The sequence below is a fragment of the Daktulosphaira vitifoliae genome, unplaced genomic scaffold (assembly GCF_025091365.1).
Source record: "Daktulosphaira vitifoliae isolate Bord-2020 unplaced genomic scaffold, ASM2509136v1 Scaffold_1, whole genome shotgun sequence".
Lineage (NCBI taxonomy): Eukaryota > Metazoa > Arthropoda > Insecta > Hemiptera > Phylloxeridae > Daktulosphaira > Daktulosphaira vitifoliae.
The window spans coordinates 46264916-46289899 of record NW_026099572.1 but is presented as its reverse complement, the minus strand read 5'-3'; the positions used below and the strand labels follow the sequence as shown (position 1 = coordinate 46289899).

General features: G+C 24.0%; 1 protein-coding gene across 6 annotated transcripts in view; it reads left to right on the top strand.

Annotated features, from left to right (window-relative positions):
• Positions 1-24984, top strand: part of LOC126904245 (BAI1-associated protein 3) — an 84407-nt gene that overhangs the window by 19998 nt on the left and 39425 nt on the right. For 4 of the 6 annotated variants that reach the window (XM_050683076.1, XM_050683098.1, XM_050683120.1 and 1 more), the window contains exons 2-3: positions 11437-11492; positions 21408-21782. In XM_050683076.1, coding sequence (XP_050539033.1) covers positions 21442-21782 — 341 coding nt within the window. In that variant the 5' untranslated portion in view covers positions 11437-11492; positions 21408-21441. Of the gene's footprint in view, positions 1-6536; positions 6641-11436; positions 11493-14038; positions 14163-21407; positions 21783-24984 lie in introns of those variants that run through there. The other 2 variants (XM_050683087.1, XM_050683110.1) reach the window with 2 other exon arrangements.

The following is a 24984-nucleotide window of genomic DNA, read 5'->3' as shown; positions in this document are numbered from 1 at the left end:
TCTTACAATTTCCTATATAGCTGTCGTCGATTTCTGTAACCTTATTTTATGGCTGTTCCGAGTTAACATGAAAATATTTACTAGAAACTACTATACTTTTGAATGGGATCAAATAATTTAAAAAAAAGTTATGTATTAGAACTTTATTTCGAAAGATTTTAGGACAGTACTAATAATAATGATGAAATAAAAAAAATAAGGAGAGTAAGATAGATGTCTTTATTTACAAGTATATTTAAATTATTTAAATTTTATTATGTCTTATATTGAGGGTCTGAAAGTAAATGGGAGTATTAAGTTTTTCGACTGTTACTCTATTTTAACCAATACATAAAATATTTTTTTATGTGGAAATGGTTTACCATTAATGACACTCGAAGGTATAATATAAAAAAGAAGTACATATTTTTCATTAGCTAAATGGAAAATGAAAATGTAAATTTGGTGTCCTGAAAAGTAAGAAATTGGAGTTTTAATTAATCCTTCGATATTGTTCTGTGAAAATTCCAATGCTTGTAAACTTTCATTACTTAGATTGTAAAATTGAGGCATTACAGATAATTTTTCTGAGAGATAGATTTCTTGCCCTGATGTACATTTTTTGATACTCAGTAATCGTTTTTTTCTGTGTGTTTAGTTAAATGGTGACCTTAATTAATTAGTCACGTAATCTTGGCTCATTAATAATCAAATATTTATCATATTATACTAAAAATAATATTTCTTACATCAAAAAACTTGGCTACCTGAAAACCGAGATAAATAAAAAGTTTTTTTTTAATTAGTTTAAAATTTTTATCATTATTAAATATCATATTCATTATACAAATTAATTATTATCTTAATTAATAACTTTTTAAATATGATGATTTACTATAATTTAGTAAATCATATAATGTTACTTGAATGTTTCATACAAATTTTAATACAAGTGTTATATTATAAAGCCTGTTTAGTATTCCAGTCCCTCTGGTTATTATATAAAATGTTTCAGTATAACGATACTTTATACATGTATATGATTGTCAAAAATAGTCTCAGTTTTTATAATATTTAAGACTTAAGAAGTACTTTCCATGAAATTTACTGGGATTTGTTTAAGTAATATTTGTTGTTCGTGGTTTTGTTTTTTTCATGCTATCAAATTTGAATAAAGTTATTAAACTTAGAACTTCGTTGTTGCTTCTAAAATATAATAGCTTAAATTTTGGCCCGATCAAACAATATACTATTATGATGCAGAATAATATTACTGCGACAAAAACTCAAGTTATTTGGTTTTACAACACAAAATTATTAAAATAGAACATACCAAAATATTACTTTTTGATTATAAAAACATTTTCAAACATCAATGTAGAATATAAACATTAACGACCAAAATTAATTAAATACGAAACGACTTAAAAATTATTCATATTAACAAAGTTTACTGATGATTCGAAAGAAATTGTTCAAAATATTGCATTTATTTTACTAAAAAAAATAAAGAATTTTTTCGGTTAATTATATTTTCTTTTATTAAATATATTTCAAATAAGAGTTCATCATATCAAATTATGAATAACTTTCTTTATAGAAATTACAGAGTTTCACACATAAATTTTTTTATAAGATATGGAAATAATAATTTTGCAACTGTGGGACTAATAAAAGTTAAATGTAATTAAAAATAAGAAATTTCAATAATAATAATAAATTATTTATTCGTTAAATTATATAGCATACACATTTAGAAAATAAAAATACGTAATAAATAAATGTATATGAAAATAATAAAATAGATTTGTTAGTAAAATATTTGATCAGTAAATCAATACAATAAGCTTATATATTATGTAAATTACATAGGGGTTATTAAATTCAGACGTGAATAAAGTTTAGTTGTTCAGCAAAACTCCATTAAAAAGAAAAAAAGTTCCTGTGTAAACTTCTCGTTAAAAAGTATATCAAGTAGGTATAGTATAATATGTATGAAAAAAGTTTTCTTTTTCCCGGGTTTGTCTTTGAGTTGTACGCATGACTACCATACATTGGCCTATCTTCAACTCAATTTATAACTTAAACAAAAAATAATAACTCTGTGTGGATTTGAAATAGACTATTGTTCATTTAGCTTCCTGATTTACAGTTCATCGCTGATAAATCATTGTTTATGAGCTGATTATTTTATAGATGTAATTTTTTAGGTAAAATGAGGCGCTCAGAAACCAAGCCGATTATCTCCACTTATTCAAACCTGTTTCTTTCAAAAGTATTCGCTTTTTTAATAAAACCATGCTATTATTAACACTTTTTTTTTAATAACAATAGAATGGTTGGATTAAAAAAGTGAATACTTTTGAATAGAATTGGAGTTAATCAGCTCGGCTTCTGAGTGCCTTAAATATACTGTGTTGTAATAAATTATAATTTTTACAACATTGGATCATAAAGTATGCCAAAATTGTAATAATAAGTTCAGTTGGTCTTATTATTACAATTTTGACGCACAACTTAAGTACCTTAATAGTTATAAAATATTATTGAACTTTATTATACTGTAAATACATTTCAACTCAGTTATGAAGTCAAAATTTAAGCCGTTTTTCCTTTTAAAAGACCAAAACGTTATAAAAAATTTAAAAAGGACCGCATTAGATTCTTGTTAGTTTTATATCGAAGTTGAAATATAATCTAAAAGTCGATAAAAGCAGATATTTGCATAGTTTAAAAATTAATAAGGTTTAAAATCAAGCAAATTATGCAAGAAAATTGGAAAATTCAAAAGATTGTTTGTCAATTTTTTTAATAAAAACTGTACTATAAATATATAGTATTAATATTATCATATTAGGCATTGTAATACTACTGACAATTACGCTTAAACAAAGTAATGATCTTCTGAATTTAATGATGTTAAATTTTTACCTAGTACAAAAGTATTTTTAATAAGTTTTGAAAATTTCAAACAAAAGTTGAAGTCTAATATGAAATATTCGTCTTAATTGAAAGACAACCAAAGTAAATGGTATAAAATTTATTATATTTTTGGACTAATAGTATTAAAAAAACAGCTACGCATTATAACATAGAATAAAATAACTTTTCAATGGTCGGTATTGACTGAAAATATTAACTTATTATCAAAAGAATTTTATACTAAACTTTGTCTTCTAAATAATCTTTTAAATTTTTCTTCCGGTTATTGCCTAGTGAAAAGTTTAATTGCTTGTTGTATTTTGCATTTATCAAAGTTGTATGTCAAAATATTTTTTCGGTAAAATTATATTAGTAGACATTTCTAATGAATAATATGTAAGCATGAATGAAATTTTGCTAAGAAATTAATACATGAACTCACCATAATTATTTTTTAATATATTATAATCTGATGTATATTTTCCTGCATAAAATATTATTATCATATTATTTTTACGGTGAAATTTATTATAGTCTTAATAAATTAATTTTCTTACAATTATTGAATGTGAACTTTTAATTACGTATTATGATTAATTTACCCAATTTATGTTATTCTAATATAAAATATTGATATTATAATTCGTATTGTTCCCAAAAGAAACACAATTGACGGTTTCGAGGTAGAATAAAGTAAATGTGTGTCAAAAGTTTTTTATATTGTCGTGATCTAAAAATGAAGTCTTTTTTTATGTCAATATAGAGTATTAAAATGAAATTTATCGGTGAAAGATTTTCTTTGGAATGAAAGATCATATTTTTTTATTGTAAATTATAGGCATGCCTATCAGTACTTAAACATTGTTAACAGACGAAATCGCCTCGGTCTGAGCACGAAATTAATATTTACGATATTATAACGTATCATGTCATATATAGTTATAAGTATAAGTTATATAGATGCGATTTAAGCATCAGTGATTAACTGACGTAGTGCTTAGACTTAACAACAGTTTACGCGATGACTAGAGAAACAACGTATGTATATGATAAAACTTTCGAGTTAAGCCAGATTTTGTGATCATTTACTAACGTTTCCGCTCAAGGGTTCCTAAATGGGTATTTCCCTTAGATTAATTTTTATTAAGAAATTAAAACTTTATGGTATCTTTAATATACTTTGAAGGGCGAAGTTATAACTCCTATTCTAATAATACTTAAGTTATGACGTAAAGAAAAAATAAGCAATTTATTAAATAAATGTATAATTTACTATAATAACTTTTATATTATTTTAGTAGTTGTTTTCAATAAGTTATTTTTATCAATGAAATATAAAACTAATTAGAATAAAGTTTTATGGTTTCAACACTTCATTATATAATAAGAAAAGAAACTTTTAAAAATAAATATAAATTTATTTATACTTTACTAAGTTTACTAATATGTTGTTTTAAAGTGTTATAACATTCTGTAGTATAAAATAGAATTACAAAAAATTAGAATCATAATTTATTTTAAAAATCAGTGTGAAATATTCAGACAGTATAAAAAATATCATATCTGATTTCCGAAAACATGAAATTATTTGTTGAAAAATTTAATATACCAAAAAGAAGCATTCGTGTTTTTTTATATCATACGTGCTATGAATCATATTAAAATATTATTTGTTTTATCTTGATTTACATCTCATATAATATTCACTTGAAAAATTCCAAAGTTTTTCAAACAATTTCGTAGTTAAATAATTAAAAATAAAAATATTTCCACGATGAAATTGATGAATATAACAAAATTAATAATTTCTACTCAAATAAAAAGTGATGTTTTGTAAACTAATATTTTATTTAGTATAAAAAAAAAGTAAAAAATAAAGTGTTTCCAATCAAATATTTTTGTAAAAATAAAGTTATAATTATTTGTTTTGTGTTATTATTGTGATAGATTGAATCAATTTTTGAACCAATACTTAGGTTACGTACAATTTATTATACAGGATGGCCCACCACTCACTGACAACTTAAATAACTTTTGATCCAGTTAATATTTTTAGCTGATTTTTTTTTAAATAATAGTTATATGTTAGGTCTATAGCTATATCTCAATAATTAANTTTTTTTTTTAAATAATAGTTATACGTTAGGTCTATAGCTATATCTCAATAATTAATTTTTTTACATTTTATTAAAAATATTAATTATTTTTAAATTTTAAATAAAACGTAAAAAAAAATCTAAGATAGCTATTTTGTAGAGTAGAATTTAAGAAAAATTTTAGTAAAAAAATATCTTATTAATATTCAATAGTAAATATTCTGTAGGGTTTTGAAGTTTGTGAAAATTTGAATTTTCATGTATTATTTTACGGTATTAAACATTGAAATACGTATTGAGAAAAGAACAGAAAAAAACACTATCTTTTCATGATTACTGAGAAAAATATATTAACAGTAACCAATTTAAGTAGGTATCTAAATATCTTTATAAATATATATATATATAAATATGAAATGACAAATACAATAATAAAATTTATAAAGTACTCAACAAACTAAAAATATATCAACAAAAGTAATAAGTTGTTATTAATATGTCAAATGTTAACATAACCTTAAATTTTTATCTCTTTATAACTCTTAATATAATAAGTTTTATAATTCCATGTGTAGTCATTACATTATGTGTAATTACATGTTTTTTCAAGCTTACATAAAAGAACTAATTAATTAAATTTTTGAATATCCAAAAAGAAACAAATAACACTTATTACGTCACGGTCGACCGTACTCTAAGTACTTACATTACCACGGGGCGTATCATAAATTTGTTTTCATTTCATAATTTAGGTTTTTCTACAATTAATTTTTTTTTAATAATTTTGAAATTTTGACCATTTGAATAAATATCTTATATTTCACTTTGTAGTACTAAAAATTAAAGCGTTCCCTGGTAATTTGGGATTTGACATAAAGAGGACGCTATATTGTATTCCGAATAAGAAAAAGAGACTCCGTCCTCCGTTCACCGTCACTGACCATTGCTTGCGTCACGTTACAAGAAAATATTTTTAATTTTTAATAAAAACTTTTTTCGTTTCAAAATAGCCTATATAACGCAAATGTTAAATGGCTAAACTGTGATATTTAATCGTATTTTATACACCACATTTATTATTGCTCAGTTCCCCAACTTCTTAATTTCTTACCAACGGTTGCAATTTCCTTTGTGCTTCTTTAAAATATCACATTACTTCCCTCCTGGGACAGCATTCCGCATATTTATTTTCGTGTCTATTATGATATTATTATTTAAGTAATAAAAATAAATCCATAATTCATATATAACATTTTATTTTTAATATGTTTTTGATTTAAATTTTAATATATATATACTGCATGGAATAATCATATTTAAATATGATTTTAATTAAAAGTATTTTTAATAGAACCATTAACTGTCAAATACACTTATAAGGTTTTGTTCAAACTGAACAACGATTTTAAATAACGAATTCTTAGATGGTTAAAATATTCCCATCTGTATTGGTGATTTAACAAGAAAACAAAAAAATGAAATGATAAAATCTTCACTTTTTATTCGCAGCAACGGATATGAGAAAATCTTATTGGATTAAATTCATTCAAACGTGAGATGCGAAATCGTTCAGTAATACCTGTTTCACAAGTACAATGAAGGGATGATTCGATTTGGTGGTGGCGTCTTTTATTACGTCTGTGGTAACCTTTCTGTTCTTATCTACAACATGTGTGACAATGTAATATTAACGTGTTTAACCATTTCCCCGAGTATCATGTGTTGTCAATAACTCTTATCCGTTTGTTTGTCAACTTACATAACTTAATAATTCTATAACAGTCTTACTCACATTTAAAAATTGCTATTTAAAGAATTAAAGACTATTTGCTAACCAAATATTTTTATTTTATTTTAACATTTTATAGAGCAATTCAAGATTTATTGCTTGCGTAATTTTATATGGTTGGAATTTAATTGAATTATATTTCAAACGTGTTTTTGTATCTATAATATGAGTTCAACTAAGTCAATGTTTATATTAATTTTTCTAATATTCGTCGCAGACTTGTCGAACATTTCCACAATTTTCTTTTACTTGTATTATGACCTTATAAGCTATAATAGGGTACAAGTCCCATGAAATTAATCGTTATTAGTCATTATAAATGTTTTAAACAACTTGAACCAATATGTTTTACGAAGTGTTAGATTTGCCCTAACACATCATACTGAATTTAAGCTGCTTTTCATTATATGTTCCTACTTGAAGTACCCGTACAAAAAATGCATTCTATAAGAAACACTTGTAAACGAATTTGTCATGCGTGTTGCACAACAAATTCATGGAAACTATTAACGATTTAAAAATTGATATATTTATTTCACCAAGTTTTGATTGAGTTAAAACTTATAATTCAATATTCAATAACTCTAAGCTAAAATATTTTTCTTATTTTATATTTTTAAGAACTACTACTGACTAACTTTAACAAACGATTGTTTTAACTTATCTTTATGATTGGGCTTAGTCCGTTGAAAAATTTCAATAATTAAATCAATAAACTTTAACCTTAATGAATCTACTTTATATTATATAGTTTTTAATATTGTAAAAAATTTTTTAATGTAGTTCTTTTTAACAAATATTTCATTTTAATTTCGAATATTTTCTTTTCAGAACTTTATATATATTTAAAAAGACAATAAATTTATATATTATATAAGGTTTATTACAGTGCTTATTAGATAAATATTATGTGACAAGACATTTGAAACAAAAAAAAATTAAATACAAATAATAAAACAATGATCATCGCAATATGAACAATTTAACGTCATCATTGGTTTTTTTTTCATTTATTTCTTTTATCCATGGTTTGATTTTTCTCATTCATCACCTTTAGTTGCCCAATTCTTCTGTCTATAGCTAGTCTGTCAATTTGGATTCTGTTACACCTTTTTAAAATATGTTCATATACAGAGTGTTCAGTAAGTAAGGAAACAAGTCAATTGTTACAACATGACAGTTTTCATATAGTCTATAATAGTAGTTTACACGCAAACATATATTTCTGATAAGCTTCCAATGGCTTGAAAATCTCCTTTTCTCGTTGTTATCACTTTTTCATAGAGTTAAAATTCAAATTGTGTTTTAAACTTGATAATTATATAAATAATTCAATTATACAAAAAAAAAAAAAATACCATACAAATTGTTTCAGAAAATTTATGAGTATTACTAATTTCTGACTATAATATTGAATTTTTATGTTGCATTGTAACATTAAATTTTAATTTATTAAATATATGCAACAAAAATATTTATAAATTTAAAAATTCTGATAATTTAGAGAAAAAACTACTATTGAAAAAAAAAGCATTTAAACTTACAGAATGTTTAGGTTTGGTATAGCTTTTCAATATTTTTTTTATGGAAGCAACTTTATTTGAAAATTTTTTGTCTTTGAGGCTATTGTACTTATAAAAATAAATTTTAATATAAGCTATTAAATATCCTGGAGACATTCAATATATTACACATAGTATGCCTCATTGAATTATTTTCCTTCTTTAAACATATATATATATATCAAGGTCTAGTATGGGTTAAAATGAACACTATGATGCCCATTATCAAAAGTATATAACGACCCTAATCCATCTTCTAGGCGATGTGAAAACTTCTTAACCACATACTATATAGTATTGCCATAGAGCTATTAAACTGTCACTTATTCACCATATCTCACACTTCCGCTCTCATTTAATTGTTCAATAACATTGTTTTCCTTCCAAATCACATTTTATTTTTGATCAAAAACCATCGACCATAATTTATTTAGTTATTACGTATCGTAGTTAGTGAGGTAGAAAATAAATGAACGAATAATTAATATACTAAAGTTAATGAATAAACATTTGAGAGTGTTTTGTAAATAAATTTATTATAGCTCGAGAAGCATTTTACACACTATTATGTTTTGATGTATTTACTTGATTATATTTATTGATACAAATTGTTTATCTTGAGTGTCACCACATGAATAAATAGAAGATGAACATAATTAACCTCGAGACTAATAAAGAATACATTCATCATATTCATTAATTTAATAGTTATCAAAATTAACCTCTATTAATTATTATTAATGAAAGTTAACCAATTGTGACAACTTCAAACCTCCTTTTAGGGATAGTTTTGCTACTGCATCTGTGAGATAAATGATTATTATTGGGCGCATTTCCTACAAAGATACGAAATAGAAGATATCTTGGTAATCTAGTAAATAAAACAAGTGTAAAGTAAGTTAATGTGTTAAAAAAAGTAATTTGTCTTAAATTAAAGCCAAAACTATAACTTTAACGTAAATTTTGAATATTAGCCATAGGCGCATTTTTCTGCAACAGCGGCATTTTAAGTATAGATAATTTATCATTTCATTAAACTAAGATTAATAAGTTCAGCAATAAATGCTCAACAATAAAAGAAATCAACTATTGAATTTCTTTCAAGATAAAAAGATATAATATCTTTTAAGATATAATTGTATAATCATCAAAATTATAGTGGATATATTCGTTGATATACAGAGTGAATTATTTTTCTAGTGATAAATTTCAAATTTGAGGTATTAACGAATATTTTGCTTTTTATTTTGTGTACCAACATTTCTAAATCAATACATAATTTGAAAATTTAGTTTTTTTTTTTTATTTCATTTTATTTTATTTTTAATTCAGAATGAATAAATCAATTTAAAATGTTCTAAAGAATATAAAGAGTATTTGGAAATTATTAATGTAAGAAGACTAATAGGTTTGGACAAAGTTTAGCACGAGTTAATAATGACTTTTGTTCGTAACTTTTGCACAATAATTGATCTATTATACCATCGACACGTTATCTACTTAACCCTTTTTTTTTTCTACGGTCGACATAGTGTTGGACGTCCTGGAACTATCGTGAGATATTGCTTCAGGGCTACCAACATCGCGATAAAACTCACACCGCCGTGTTGTGACTCGACCTGAAATTAATCAAGAGCTGAGTTTATCTACTTAACCCAAATAATGAGATAATGGAGAGTTGTAGCGAGTAAATATAATACAATGAACCACCTATATACATTTAAAAGCTAACGTGCTGGATCAAGAAAATAAATCTGTTTCTTCTTTTATAAACTCTTTTACGTTCATAACTTTAGGGTTATTTCTACTGTTCTCCGGGTGAGTAAATAAAAAGCAATATCATTATTATTATAAACACTATAACATCGCACTCAGAATACCATTATACTTTTAGTTAATTCTAGAGTCAGACTTACCAGTATTATGTTAAAAATACATGCTATAATTTATGTATGAACGCGCTGTTAAAATTAAATGATAACAGTTTGCAAAGGAGTTATTGTTACAACAATTGTCATTCAACCTATGTAGATTATTTATAACATTTTTTATGACTCAACACAGTTATACCCATAATAATAATATCTCAAAATAATTTAAAATCTTGATATTCCTTACATAACAAAGGTCTAAACAAAACAAACAATTTTAATAAACAGTTATGTTATCTGATAAGTGTTCTTTAATATGTTTCATTGAAGACAAAAAGATATGCTTTTTCATATACCTTAATTTTTACTTCCGATAATAAAAAATACTGTTTCACTAAATTTATGCTATCGGATTTTAGTTAGTCAATTTTTTAAATACTGTCATGAGACTTTATACCTGGTATATAATTTTATTTTAATTTGGTTTAAATATAAGGAAAATTCGTAAGTTATAAATTATAGACGTCATTTATTAAAATTGTGCAGCCTGCAAATTATACAAAAATCCTGAAAATCTTAACCGTCTAAAACATCTGGTCTACCGTATTTTAATTCGGTGTGGCTGGAATAAATACAGTAACTTTATATATTAAGTTGCAGAAAATATAAATAAAAAATAGGCGCTTAACTTTTACACAGAAATACCTTAATGTCAAATAATAAATACGATTTTAGTTTAAAAGTTTTAAACTAAAAAGATATTTTAGTGGGATTTTAGAATAATTTGGGGATTTAATAGTAATATTTTGGTGTTTCAATAACCAGCTGCTAACATTAACCAATTTTATTATGGTTACTTAGACAATAATTTTGCATAATAAATATCATTGATAATAAGTCATATATAGACTTTATATTTTTAGAAAACCACTGAAGTACAATATAGGTTTATTACTTAGGCTAACTTGTTTTTATGAATTTCGATTTATTAAGTTAAAAACATTTGTGTATTTTTCAACTATAAATATGGTAACATACAGTATTTTTATATAATGTCACAAAAATGTTACATTTTTTATTCTCTCTAGATCAAAATTTTGCATACAAAAGAGAACGTTGAACAAAACTCCGAAAAAAAATTCTTAAAAAATTTATAGTAAAAATATAAATCAATTAATTATATATATTTTTCTAATTAATAAAATTAATTTTTTCAGAAAAAAAACAAAGTGAAGAAGATAATGATGACACTGTGATACATTTTTAAAACTATGTGAGTATTAAAAATATATGAAATGAGTTAAAAATGTTTATAAATCTCCTAGAAAAAATCTAATGATGCAAATAAAATAAATTATAACTTTAATAGATTTTAATAATTAATCATTTAATTATGTTTAACGTGTTCTCTATAAGCTTTTGCTTATGCTAGAGAACGATAGGTTTTTATTTGGCAAATTAAAAACTAATTATACGTCTTATCCGTTTGATTTAGTTGTTAAAGATGTGGGCAAGAACTGCCTATTAGTCAGACGTGTAAGTCCATTATATCCGTTAGTAAATTATTTGAAATATGTCAGTGTCTAACTAATAAAATATTCAAATGAGAAAAAGCGTTTATTTTTAATTTATAAACGAAATAAAATTCCCAGTATAGTCAGAATCGAACATAGTAAATTTCAGTATAAATGAAACTTTTACTATGGTATCACTAGAATAAAAATATCCAGTGCGATTATTTATTAACAGGGCTCGAGGCTTTATGCATTTATATATTTGTATAGACCACTTCTGAGGCACATATCTCTATAAAAATTATCTTAAGTGTATATAGTACTATAGGAATATTACCTGATAGGGACAGCACTTTTTGATTTACAAAAAAATTTAATTGACAAGGTAAATGGCAACATTTTAGACTCTAAAATGTTGTTTACAAAAATTTTGTAAAGATCCGTCTAGTTTTAAAAAAGGTATTTTAATGTAAATTCAAAACTTAAAATATTAATATCGAATATTTTACAACAATTGAAAAATTGTTAGATAATTTCCTTTTATTTTAGCAATCGAAGAAAAATGTCCATACTGTCAACTTCAGTGTCACAATTATGACACTGATTGCTCTAAGTAGGCATAATTTGTGATCTTTTGACATATTATTGAGCAAGTAGGTCATGTAGGAACAGAATATTCTTATGAAAAAAGACGACATTAAAAAATTGATACATTTTCAGCTACATATCGAAGCTAAAAGTAATTACACGTAGTTTTTTTAAATCTTCACAAGTTTACAAGTATCAAGTTATTGAAAACCAAACTAAAGCCACCGAATATATTGTTGGATTATATATAATTTAAATAACATATATTTATTGCACAAATTGAAGAAAAAAAAAAAGAAATCACTAAAAAATATGAAAACTCAAGTTTTTTTGCTTAAATATTAATATCTTTAGACACATCCAAGGTGTACTTTTTTATTCTTTTATTGATACTATGAACTTGCTTTTATGTATATTTTTATTTTGATACGGTAAAGTTATTTCTTTATATCTTTAACATGCTATAATCATCACTTTTACTTTAGTACAAACATAAAATAACATAGAAATTGCGCTTACGTATTTCTGGAAGTTGTGACTACACAAATTACATTTTTACTTTGTCACTAGATTTTCTTGTTTCTATTTTTAACTCGTTCGCCTTTAGATATTGACAGTGTCTAACGTTACAATAATATGACACCTTTTATCCATTTTTTAGGTGTTCTTTTATGAATTACAGTCATGTAGTTTAACCTGCTGATTGTAAAAGTTCTCAGAATAAATTCTACATTATTTTTTAGTTAAGAATAATATTTTGTAAATCTGTAAAATTTTAACAAACCCTATTAATTACCTATATAATGAATAAGTTTACCTTTTGTGATGATCAACTCCTCCACAAACTTGCAGAATAAAAACTCATATCTATCAAACGTTCGGTTACTACTATTCAATTTAAACATCTTTATGCTTTTGTTCAATTTTATTTTCTTTCGATTGATTCCGAAACGCACGAAAGCTTGAAATACATTTTACTCGTTTTACCTAAAATTTGAATGCAAAAAGGATGAAAGAGCTAACGTTCAAATACGTAGGCGTAGAACTGTTAATGGTCATACTTTTTGACTGTAGTTTACTTTTCGTAAACAGGCGTTGTGCTTTAAGCCAAGTATTTAAGGCTAAATTATTTCTTAGCTTTTTATTTATCTAAATTCAAACAATGTTTATAATATAAAGTAAACAACTAACAAACTCTACCTAATAATTATTTTAGGCCTATGTATAAAGAAAATAATATTTAACTTTAACAAGGAAAAGCTATAGAAGTAATGTTTTTTATGCAACACCTGTAATAATACAGTTTTTCTCATAAACATAAAATTCATGTTAGATAAATGGTATAACTTTATAAGACAAAAGAATTTTTTTTGTTTTTGTTTGCTTTATGATTTTTTTTTAACATATCAATAAAGGAGAACACTTTAACCTTAGTAAGTTAAAAATATCGTCTGTGAATTCAAATTGTGTAGCACTAAAACGTCAACAATACCATTTCGAGAAGATTGAATTATTATCCACAGTGTAAATATTAGTTTTAATAAATTAAATTAAAAATTATGCGACTAAAAATATATAGCGTAAAACAATAAAAATATTTTATGCATAAGAAATTATTGTCAAAATTTCAATGTAATTTTTCTTATTTCTCTTATTATGTTTCACTATTGTATCTGAGCTTATCAAAGTTCCTACATATTTTTAAAATATGTAAACTGTTTATTTAAAGTACCTGTTTTATTTCATTTATCTCATTTCAACAAATTATGTTCATATCAGTTGTGTTTTTTTTGTGAATAATGGATATCAAAAAAATTATGTGCGGTTAAAACATTTATGAGGTAATTTTTTTTATTTAAAAGAAAGTTTTATTTGAAGTACTATTATTCTAAAAGTGTTTTGTGATCTTAATTTAAATATTTTACCAATTACAAAAATTACACGATATTTACCATAAAAAGTCTTTGTATTAAATACTTTCGTATAGTTTTATTTTACACAACACTATGTTATGAATGCTTAGTAATTTTCTTTGATTTTCCAATTATCTATGATAGTTAATACACTTGAGTGATTTTATATTCCATAAAGACGAAGACTATCGTATTAAGAATCTTTATACTCATAAGATTCTTGATAAGACATCACAAAGGTTTTGTTGTCGCTATTGTTGAGCAAAAAAAAAGTGTTTACTAGTAGCATAAAAACCTCTTTGACTATAATTTTATCAGTATTTTTTTTTTCTTAAATGTATAAAAGTGGTAAGACTTTTATCATTTGTAATACCATGTTTTGTAGGATAACTTATTATTGTCTAAAAATAAATAAAAAACCGTGACTATCATTTAATGTTCACGATAAATTATTTTCCAAAAGTTTTAGATAAAAGATAATATATTTATTTATTTATTTCATCATAATGGATGATTACGCCTGTGAGGCAATTAGTACAGATAATAACATAGAAAAAAAACAAATACAATATAAAAATAGTACATAGTGAAATTAACTTAATAATTAAATGATTATAAAAATTCAATAATACTAAATACGTTACAAACAAGTTAGCTAAAAAAGTGTATGTAATTATGGTATTATGAATTAAACGTTTTACAACAAATAGACCATAATGATGTTGAAGAATCATGATAAAAATCAAAATTATTTATTTTATTACATAAATTCAACATTCGATTTACCGGAGCGTTTCTACTATAGTTTTGTGTATGAATAGATATATAAAACATTGGATAGGAACGGAGAGATACTTGAGGAACGTTCATCGGTTTTAAGTTTAAAATTTCGGGACAATTGATTTTATTATTTAGTAGATTATAAATCCATAAAACATCTAAACAATTTCTTCTACACAAAAGAGAATGCATTTTTAGATTTTCAAGTAACTTTTTATGATTAATTTCATTATTTTTAATTTTAGAAGAGATTACGTTTAAAAAACGATGTTGAATGGACTCAATCTTATTTATATCACTCTGCACATAAGGTGACCATATAATAGACCCATATTCTAAAATAGACCGTACTAGTGAAATATATAAGGTTTTCCAACATGTTATATTTTGAAATTCATTACAATTACGTTTTAAAAATCCTAGTATCTTAGAAGCTTTATTACAAATATATGTAATATGTTTTAAGAATGTTAAGTCGCTAGATAAGAAAACACCTAAGTCTTTCACATGGTTAACTACACTAAGATTGCAACCATCAATTACATATTGGTTATGAATAAAAGCTATAGTATACACAAAAATCCAAAAATAAAAAATTCATAATAGAAAATAGTATATTTTGGACTTTAGTGTTCATTTAGGTCATTAAATATTGTCTAAGAAGTAATACACAAGATAATTCCCTAACTTTGCCTCACAAAATATTTTCTAAAATATTAGAGCTAATTATAGTATTATTTTTTTAACAGTTATGGTTTTTTGTAGAGATGCTTCAGACGAAATTCCATTTGCTGTTACCATATCTTATACTTTAAACTCGTATAAACTTTTGATTTTTAAAACGCAATCTCAATGTTTTTATGTATTATAATAGTAGTGGAAGAACGTAGTAATTTTATTTACTTTTTGTAATGTATNATTCCATTTGCTGTTACCATATCTTATACTTTAAACTCGTATAAACTTTTGATTTTTAAAACGCAATCTCAATGTTTTTATGTCTTATAATAGTAGTGGAAGAACGTAGTAATTTTATTTACTTTTTGTAATGTATTTTTTTCTTTATTTACACGGGTTTACGGTTTGTTTGGTCTAGACTATTTCGTCTTTATAATAAAATCAATAACGTTCTTATGAAAATTAAAAACACTTGCGAATGTCATTATAGAATAAAATTTCCTTTATTCTTAAGAGTTGTGTTAGGTCTTTCGCAAATACATCACTTAATACACGTAAAAGAATTGTGACTATATTAGTGGTACTCATAAAGTAATGGTATTTGATTTAAATTCGTAAATTAAATTTTATCAAAAAATAAACTATCTATGTATTAAAGTATAACGTATGTATTTTACGAGTCACTAGAACTTACAGCATTGATGTATTTTTATCTGTATTTGCAATAATAGAATTTTGTTGTTCAGTAGGGTTCTAAGGGGTTTCGTCTTGGGGAGAGATATATAAGATATTTTTTTTCTACCCCCTCCAAAACAAATCTTACTATATATTTATTTTCATCGTAGGGGGTTCTATAACTTATCCCCCCTTTTGCGAGAATGACCATGGTACTGTTATTAGTTAAATTATTAATTTAATGTGCTTTTAAATATAGTGTTATTACTACAGTATTATTTTTCACTTAATTAAAATGAACTAGCTAGAATTTTTAAGAATTTTGGTATTGCTTTAGTAATATTTAAAAGTAATAATTTAAGAGATTTATTAGGTAACCGTAAAGGTACAGTAGGAGAAGGGGGAATCGGGTATTTTTAAAATACAATGTAAAAATTGTAATAAATGTTACGTAGGACAAAAAAAATATATATATATAATGTTAAAGAACACTTAAGAAACATTAAAAATCAAGAAGTTGATAAATTTCCGGTGGCTGAACATTATTTGACACATAATCCATTAAAACCATAAAATTAATTAAAAACTTAAACAATTACAAAGAAATTAATATAAGGGAGACAATAGAAATGTTTAAAAGTAAGAACAATTTAATTAATTGAGATCTTGGCCAACTGAAAAATTCATTATTAAACTTATGTAAACTGATAAAATGTGATAATTGTGATAACGTCACTAAGGGTATATAAGGTGGTTTTTTTTCCGGTCGGGAGTCAGTATGTGTTTTGATAATGGTAACATTGTTCCCGACTTATGTGTCCACGTTCTTTTGTGCCTTTTTGAGTTAAACATTTTTTAGTTTTTTATTAATATTATTTTAAATATAGTTTTAATTTTAAATATTTAATTTGAATTTAACTGTTGAAAATAAATAAATAGTAGTACGTTTTTTTCAAAATCTTATGACTGGGTTTTAAACAATCATATAAATCATAAGTACAAAACCCTGTCAAAATTTAATTGAGTAGGTGACATAATAATGATGTTATTATTCGGATAGAACTTAATTAATATTGTTTCTATTTTGTATGCTTTGTATAAAATACGCTTCAACTGACAATACACCTATTGTGCATATACATATAATTATTATTTTGAAGATAATGTAATACATTATACGAAAACGTCGAGCCAAAACGATTAATCATTTTGTTGATGTGTATATCATACAGTCCATCATTATTCTCGCCACATATAAATTTTTAAAAATCCAACAATATAACAAGTTTTTTAAAAATTAAATCTATAGTAAAACAATTTGTAAACTAAAAGTAATTACTAACAGCAATTAGTTTTACTTTTAATATTTAAAACAATTAATTAAATAGATCTGTTTCAGTTATAGACTATTTTAATGAGAGTTACTCGTAGCAACTATATTATATCTTATTTTAAATAACATTTTGAACTATGCAATTTGATATTAACTCTTTTTAAAAAGATTGGTAGATATAATTTTTAATCTATGTATAACGAATTGAAAAATTATATTTATTTATTTATATGACTTATTATAAAACAAATACCTAGCTATAAACAAAAAAATCCATAAACAACATTTATTTCATTATAGAAAATATTTGAATATAAATTGATTAATTAGTTTCAGCTTTTATATAGATAACATTCTGACATATATTTTTATTTTACTTGAACCATCTGGGTGTTCCATAAAATCAGTAGTTTTGGTTTGATGACGTTTCAAAGGAATTTATTATTATTTTTTAACTGCAATTTTCTTCTTAGTTTATAGCTCACCTTCAAGTTTATTCAACCGACCGTACTTTATGGGATTTCATTTTATTTGCCTATTGATTACTTTAATAAAAATACAACTTGATAATAAATGGAAAGTGTTTGAGTAGTGACTCCAAAATACTAAATGTCAACTAGAATTTTACTAAGAAAGTTTTAAATTTTTTATATAAAATTTAATTAAATTAACTAAAAAATTCTATAGTACGAATTCAAACAACATTGTTATTCTATATATAATTTAATTTGTTTCAATTGAGTTTTCATACAAAAACTATTTGAAAATTCTGGAAATTTTTTCTACAACAATAACATGACTTGAGCTTTTATAACGTTTTCCTGTTTTAAAGAATGTTTTTCGTACCATATAGCTTTGAGCTATTTACAATTCTTACATTTAAAAAGTTTGTGCACTAAATATTATACTTTCTCCCTTTTATTTTCTTGGTGGTTTTTGATTTAGATCATAAAATAAATGAAAACATTAGAAAAATAGAATAGGCTTATTTTCAGCTAATATTCATCATTCATTTTAACTCACTTTTTTTTTTATTATTCCTTGCTATTCAAATACCAATTAATTAACGCCGTATACTAATAAATTAATACATGCAATGCTTATTGTCAACTTTGTAATGTTACGTATACACTAACTCATTTAATAACATAATTTATCTAATTTTATATCAATAGCTTTAAATTTAAAAGGAAAATTTGTAATTTTTGTATGCAATTTGATATCATGTAACAACGAACTAAAACTCTTTTCATTTTAAATTTAACTAAAACTTTTGTATTGTAAAACTTGTATTATTTATAACTTAACTCTTTGAATAGCCAAACTATTATTATCGAGACTTATGAGTTATTCATAGATGTTTCTTGTCACAGAGTGTAGTACGTGATTGAAAGTTTTCCCTGAGAGAAAATAAACAGAAACTTCTCTCGGTAAATCATAACTATACATAGATTCTTGAATTTATTAAACTATTTGTAAATATCAAGTTAATCGTAAGAAAAGTAATGTTTAAAGGTATATTTTACGGGCAACTTTAAAAGTTAATTAGGAATCTGTAATTATTTCAGCTTCGATTTGAAGCTGAGAATCGTGTATATTCCAATATAACTAAACAGTATGAGTTTGTTAACTATTTCTCTTAAATGTTTATTTAAATTTCTTTGTTTGAAAAGGATTATGTTCTTCTAAGAATATAATGTATAAATATCCCATGTTATAATAGTGACGAGTATATTACGACATTATTCATCCGAGTAAAAAGTAAAAATTTTGAAGATAACTTTACCATTCAAACTAGTTTTATTAAAAACAAAATAATTAAAAAATTTAACATTCCTTTTTAAAAATAAGTCAATTGAATAAAATTATGACACATAAACTTTAAATCGATAACGAATTTTAATTGAAAAATCAAAATATTGTGTTAATATTATTGTTAATAATATTGTTGTTTTAAAGTAATTTGTTTTATATAAAATTAGAATTTATATCATAATATTAAACCTGATAACTTGTATTTACTGAAAATTGATTTTTTTTATACGAATTTGAAAAAATAAAATGTATTTATTTGTTATTATGTTGTTTATTTTGAAGGTTAATAAAATAAAACCTCATATACTCACTATAATTTTGATGTGAAAGAATACATCATGTTTAAGTAATAACGATTTTTCTAATCTTATAAGACAATAATATATCTTCCTTGTACTTAAAGATTAAATAGTATCCTATTTTGTATCATTCGGATCTTATGTTTTATCAAATAATAGTCGAAAATGTCAAAAGAAAGAAAATAAAACAAATTGCAATATAAAATTGCGCACAAATAAAATAGAAATTTAATTTAATCCGGAATTATATATAATTATTTTTGTAAAATGTATGTAGATTTTGAACCTAAAGTAACTTATAAAAATTGTTATATTATTTGTATAATTTACAAATAGTATTCATACATAACTTAAAAATAACTCAAATTTAGTCATTTAAAATAATTCTTATAAAAATATAATAGTTTATAAAAGTTTATAAATACTTTTTCGTAATGTTTGTAAGTGTATATATTTTTTTATAGATAAATAATTCGCAAAATGTATAAATGTATTTATTATGTTTAATTCGTAGACAAAAGAAGTTTATCAATTCGTATGTCAATATGTCTATATTATCTCTTTTATTAACATTTTTAAGATGGGTAAATACAGATATGTGCTGTCACATGATACAAGCATTTTGTGTGAATCGTATGTGTGATAAAATCAAAAATATTTCTGTGTATATGTTCATTGTACTCTATTTTTGCGATTCAGATCTACGTTTATAATTATGATTCAATTATTGCTCCATTGAATTTTTTTAATATTAATTATTGTATTGTTAGACCACGTTCAAAGCATATTTTTTTTATTATTCATTAATAATAGGATAAAACATAATTTTTTTGAAAATTCTAAATTTTAAACGCTGTCAGTTAGATCTGAAACACTGTATATGTATAACTTACAATCGTTGCATAACAATAAGAATGGAAATAGGGTTCCTGTATCGTATCACTTATAAATCTAGTAAAGTTAATGTCTTATTAATTACTAAAATTTATACATTTATGCAAGTAAATTAAACGAGGTACTATTTTAAAATAAAATAAATATTTGAAATAGACTTAATAAGAAAAAAGCTATTTTTATGTATATCTAATAGTCCATAATAATAACTTCATTTAATGATATAAATAAAAACCTCTGGATATAGAGGGCACAACTCTCATGACGATTTTATCTCAAAGGTTTTGGTCATGGCATAATCATTCGTGTATTGTATTTATGCCGTGTATTGGATCTTATTGTAATAAAAGCCAATGTAAATAAAAATGCAATGATAAATTTCATTTCTTATGCTTGGGTAATGTCGATACTTTACTACAATAATTTAGTTTTATCATAAATAGACAAATTAATTGTTTTTTTATTACATTTGTAAAAAAAAAGTGGAAAATATGATATTTCTATCACTCTGTAAGAACTCGCCAAAATGTACAATGAAATATTATCATGTTGCGTTACTGTGAAAAAATTAAACAACTTTCATTAAAACTCAATAAATTCTTTAGTAATAATACTTGTTTACGCTTAGATTTAAAAATGAATTGTAATTGTTATTAAAATCAATAGAATATAATACTTAATTTGTTTATGTTTTATTAGAATGAAGTGATCATTAATCAATTTTGGCTGAACTATGAGTTTTTTTACGTCTCTTCACCAAATAGTCACAAGTAGTGTGGCAAACTTAAATCTCAGTCCTAAGAGATTTTCGTTATCTAAAGAATCGGGAACGGACGGAGAAGAAGCAGCGGCTTTAGCGGCAGCAACAGCGTCTTCTAGTAGATCAGCTAGTACTGGCAGCGTCAGTGGTATTCCAAGAATCGTCACACCTCAAGGTATCAGTGGAGGATCTAGATCAAGTGGAGGTCCAAGACGCACGGGATCTTTTCGGCAAATATCTCAACCAAGAAATCCTCAAGCTTTTTGTAGACGTAGGCAGTCTTGGCCGGAAATAGATCAAAATGCAACATCAGGGTAAGTAGAAAATAAAATATTTTTTTATTTCAAAATTATTTTTAATAATTCTTAAAAGTTTAACAATCACACTAAATGTTATTGTTTTTCTGAAATGAACCATTTTTTCTTCTTTTTTCTATATTTATGCATAAACTTTAGTACTAAAATTTAGTACAAGAGCGATATATAAAATAATCGAATATGGCATGATTGTTACTATTTAATTTAGAATTCTCCAAAATGTACTTAATATAATAGTGCTCTTGATGTTCAAGTTATAAATAGTCGTTGTTGAAGTATTTTTATTTACTGTTGTTTGAACGCCTTAAATGACCACCGTTCAAATTTTACTCTCTATACAATTTTAGTCTAACCATTTTAGTATTTTGTAGCTGTCGGAGAAATGTTTGCCACCAGCTTCGATCCGGTGTTGTTTTGTTTGGTATGTTATGTGCGTCGATTTATATGGAGATTAAAACCCAACTGATAGCTCCAACACAGTTTTATTTTCCTTTTTGTTTATTTAGGTGGGAATTCACTTAATACGTCTATTTTAATTACATTTACATTACGATTTGCAACATATTACTCTAAAATTTTGTCTCCCGAATTTGATTCAACAAACAACGTTTAGTATACAAAAACCTGAAAACATCGGTATAATATTCTGAATATTGTTTTATATTATTTTTCTGATAAAGGTTATAAATAAAAAACCTATAAAGATTATAAAGCCATAGTTTTCTTCGTATGAATTTAAATAGCACAAAAAAAATTAAATTAAATTTTAAGATTTTAATTTTAAATTAAAAAATCAAGAGAGCATACTATTTGTAATTGTGTTTTAATTAACGGTAAAGAAATGTTTCATTTTTTTAAATAAGTTATAAAGTAGAATAGGATTCTTAAGTTTGTTTTTAATTAGAGTATTATGTAGATTGCACTTCTACGAAGTTTCAATTTTTAAATCAATTTTAATTTTCTAAAAGTGCTTTAGTAACAAAATTTATGTTTTAAAAATAAAACTATTTTAAGTGTGATAAACTTGGTGATTTAACTTAAAAGGTTATTATAATCCTTAAATATTCTTTCATTTGTATATATTTATATATATTCAATTATAACGATTGATTACTTAAAATCAAATCGATTAGAAGTAATAATCGAACTACTTTAGTTGAGTACTACAGGTAATTTTTCTTATCAAATGAAATATTTATAGTATTTGATAAAAAAAATAATTCTCATAAAACTATGGTTGTCACACTTTCGCTTGTTTTTTCTCATGCTCGGCCTTTCGAACATTAGATAAATGACAGGCTATCTTATGAATAATGCGGAATTGAAAGTACTCTCGGTTAGATTATACGTGTAAGTCGAAGAAGAAAAATATTTCTGCCGAACATTTTTTGATATTTTATTCATGATGCTATCTTGGAACATTTCAAAATGTTTGAAATCCCATTATAGTGTAACTTACGAACAATATGTCGAGTGTTCGTCCATATGTATTATACTGAATTCGCATTATTCGTTATTAATGTAGTTACAGTGAACAACATTAATTTTAAACTTTAAAAAAGTAGACTAAACAGTATTTTACCATCATAATTTTGTTTAAATAAAATCACCCCAGAAAATATAAATTTTAAATTTATTTTTAAAAAAATATAAAATTAAATAATTTTTAATAACATTTTAGATTTCATGAAAATAATTATTACTGTTTACTTAACGTATCTCTTACACAATTAATTTAATATATCTAAGATGTATAGGTAAAAATAATGTATTTATTCAACAATTACGCTTCGGAGTTATAAAAAAATACTAGATAAAATTTTGTATGAACACAATAAACAATACATTTTATTTTGTTAAAATGTTCCTAATCTATATATTTGTATTTAAAATAACGAGACCAATGCCGTCCCATTGCGTTCCAAATTCAGATCGGCTTAGATTAAATTATCTTATAAAAATAAAGATTTTTTTTGGAATATTGTTAATTTTCTAAAATTTTTACTTTTTTTTATTTTATCTATAAAATGTCAAAACAATAAATTTATTAGTTTTGTAAAAAAAAAAATGTATAATATTATAAACAATATTATTTCAAGATTCTATTGATGTTGTTACGTAGTATACAACTTTGATAATGGTTATTAGGTATCGAATTATTTTCTCTTGGGCATTTATTTTAAAGTTCGATTTCCTTTGGGACATAGTCATTGTTTTATCCTTCTCAACGTCGTTTGTCAATAAGTATATTGGTACTATAGTGTCTAGAAATCGAATGAAAATGATAATTTAAAATTGTACTTGTGCAATAATTATTATATACTCACTTTTATATCCAACATAATCTTCTTTTGTTTTTTTTGAGAATTCATGCATAATTCATATGGAATATTGAATAAAAACTCGTTATCCTTGATTGTTCTCCATAAGAGTAAGTAGTCATTTATTCATAAGCCACGCCAAACATTCTATCTGTAGTTGTGCAAATAAATTTGTTTCCTGTCATCCTAATATTTTCTTCATTATTTAAAACATGATAATAAGAAGAACATTAAGTATAAGTATTACACTTAGATTCGATATACACCTAATATACAATAAATTAGTTTACTATTATAATTCAGTTTATATATTTGTCTAGGATATTTAATATAAATTTTGTGTATACAGTATTATTTACTAAGTATACTATTACCAATTTTTTTGTTAAATAATGATCTTTAATAAAAATGCACAGATTAAAATTTAGTTTGTTTTCATAAACTATTGCCATAAACTATTTGCATAAAAATTAAATATAAGAAAAAAATTGTTACTTATGGTAGATTTTAAGGGTGTATCTAAATAAAATTTTGATGGATAAAAAATAGTAGACTTCGTCAGTGATATTGCCGACTTTTTTTATTTTTCCCTAGACATCAATTATTTTTAAAATGTCGTAATAATCGAAAAAAAAAAATTAATAAAAAAAAAACTCTTTGAATTATGATCACTTTGTTATAATATATATTATTTGATATCATGCCAAAAACAGTTAGTGTTTTTTTTTTTTATATTAAAATATATTATTAAATATAAAATTGAGATAAGACAAAAAATTATATATTGATACAAAATTCTATTCGTAAATTAGATTTTAGCTTCGATGCAAAGCTGAGAAGGTATTAATTTTACTATGATGTGTCTTTTTTTTTTTTTT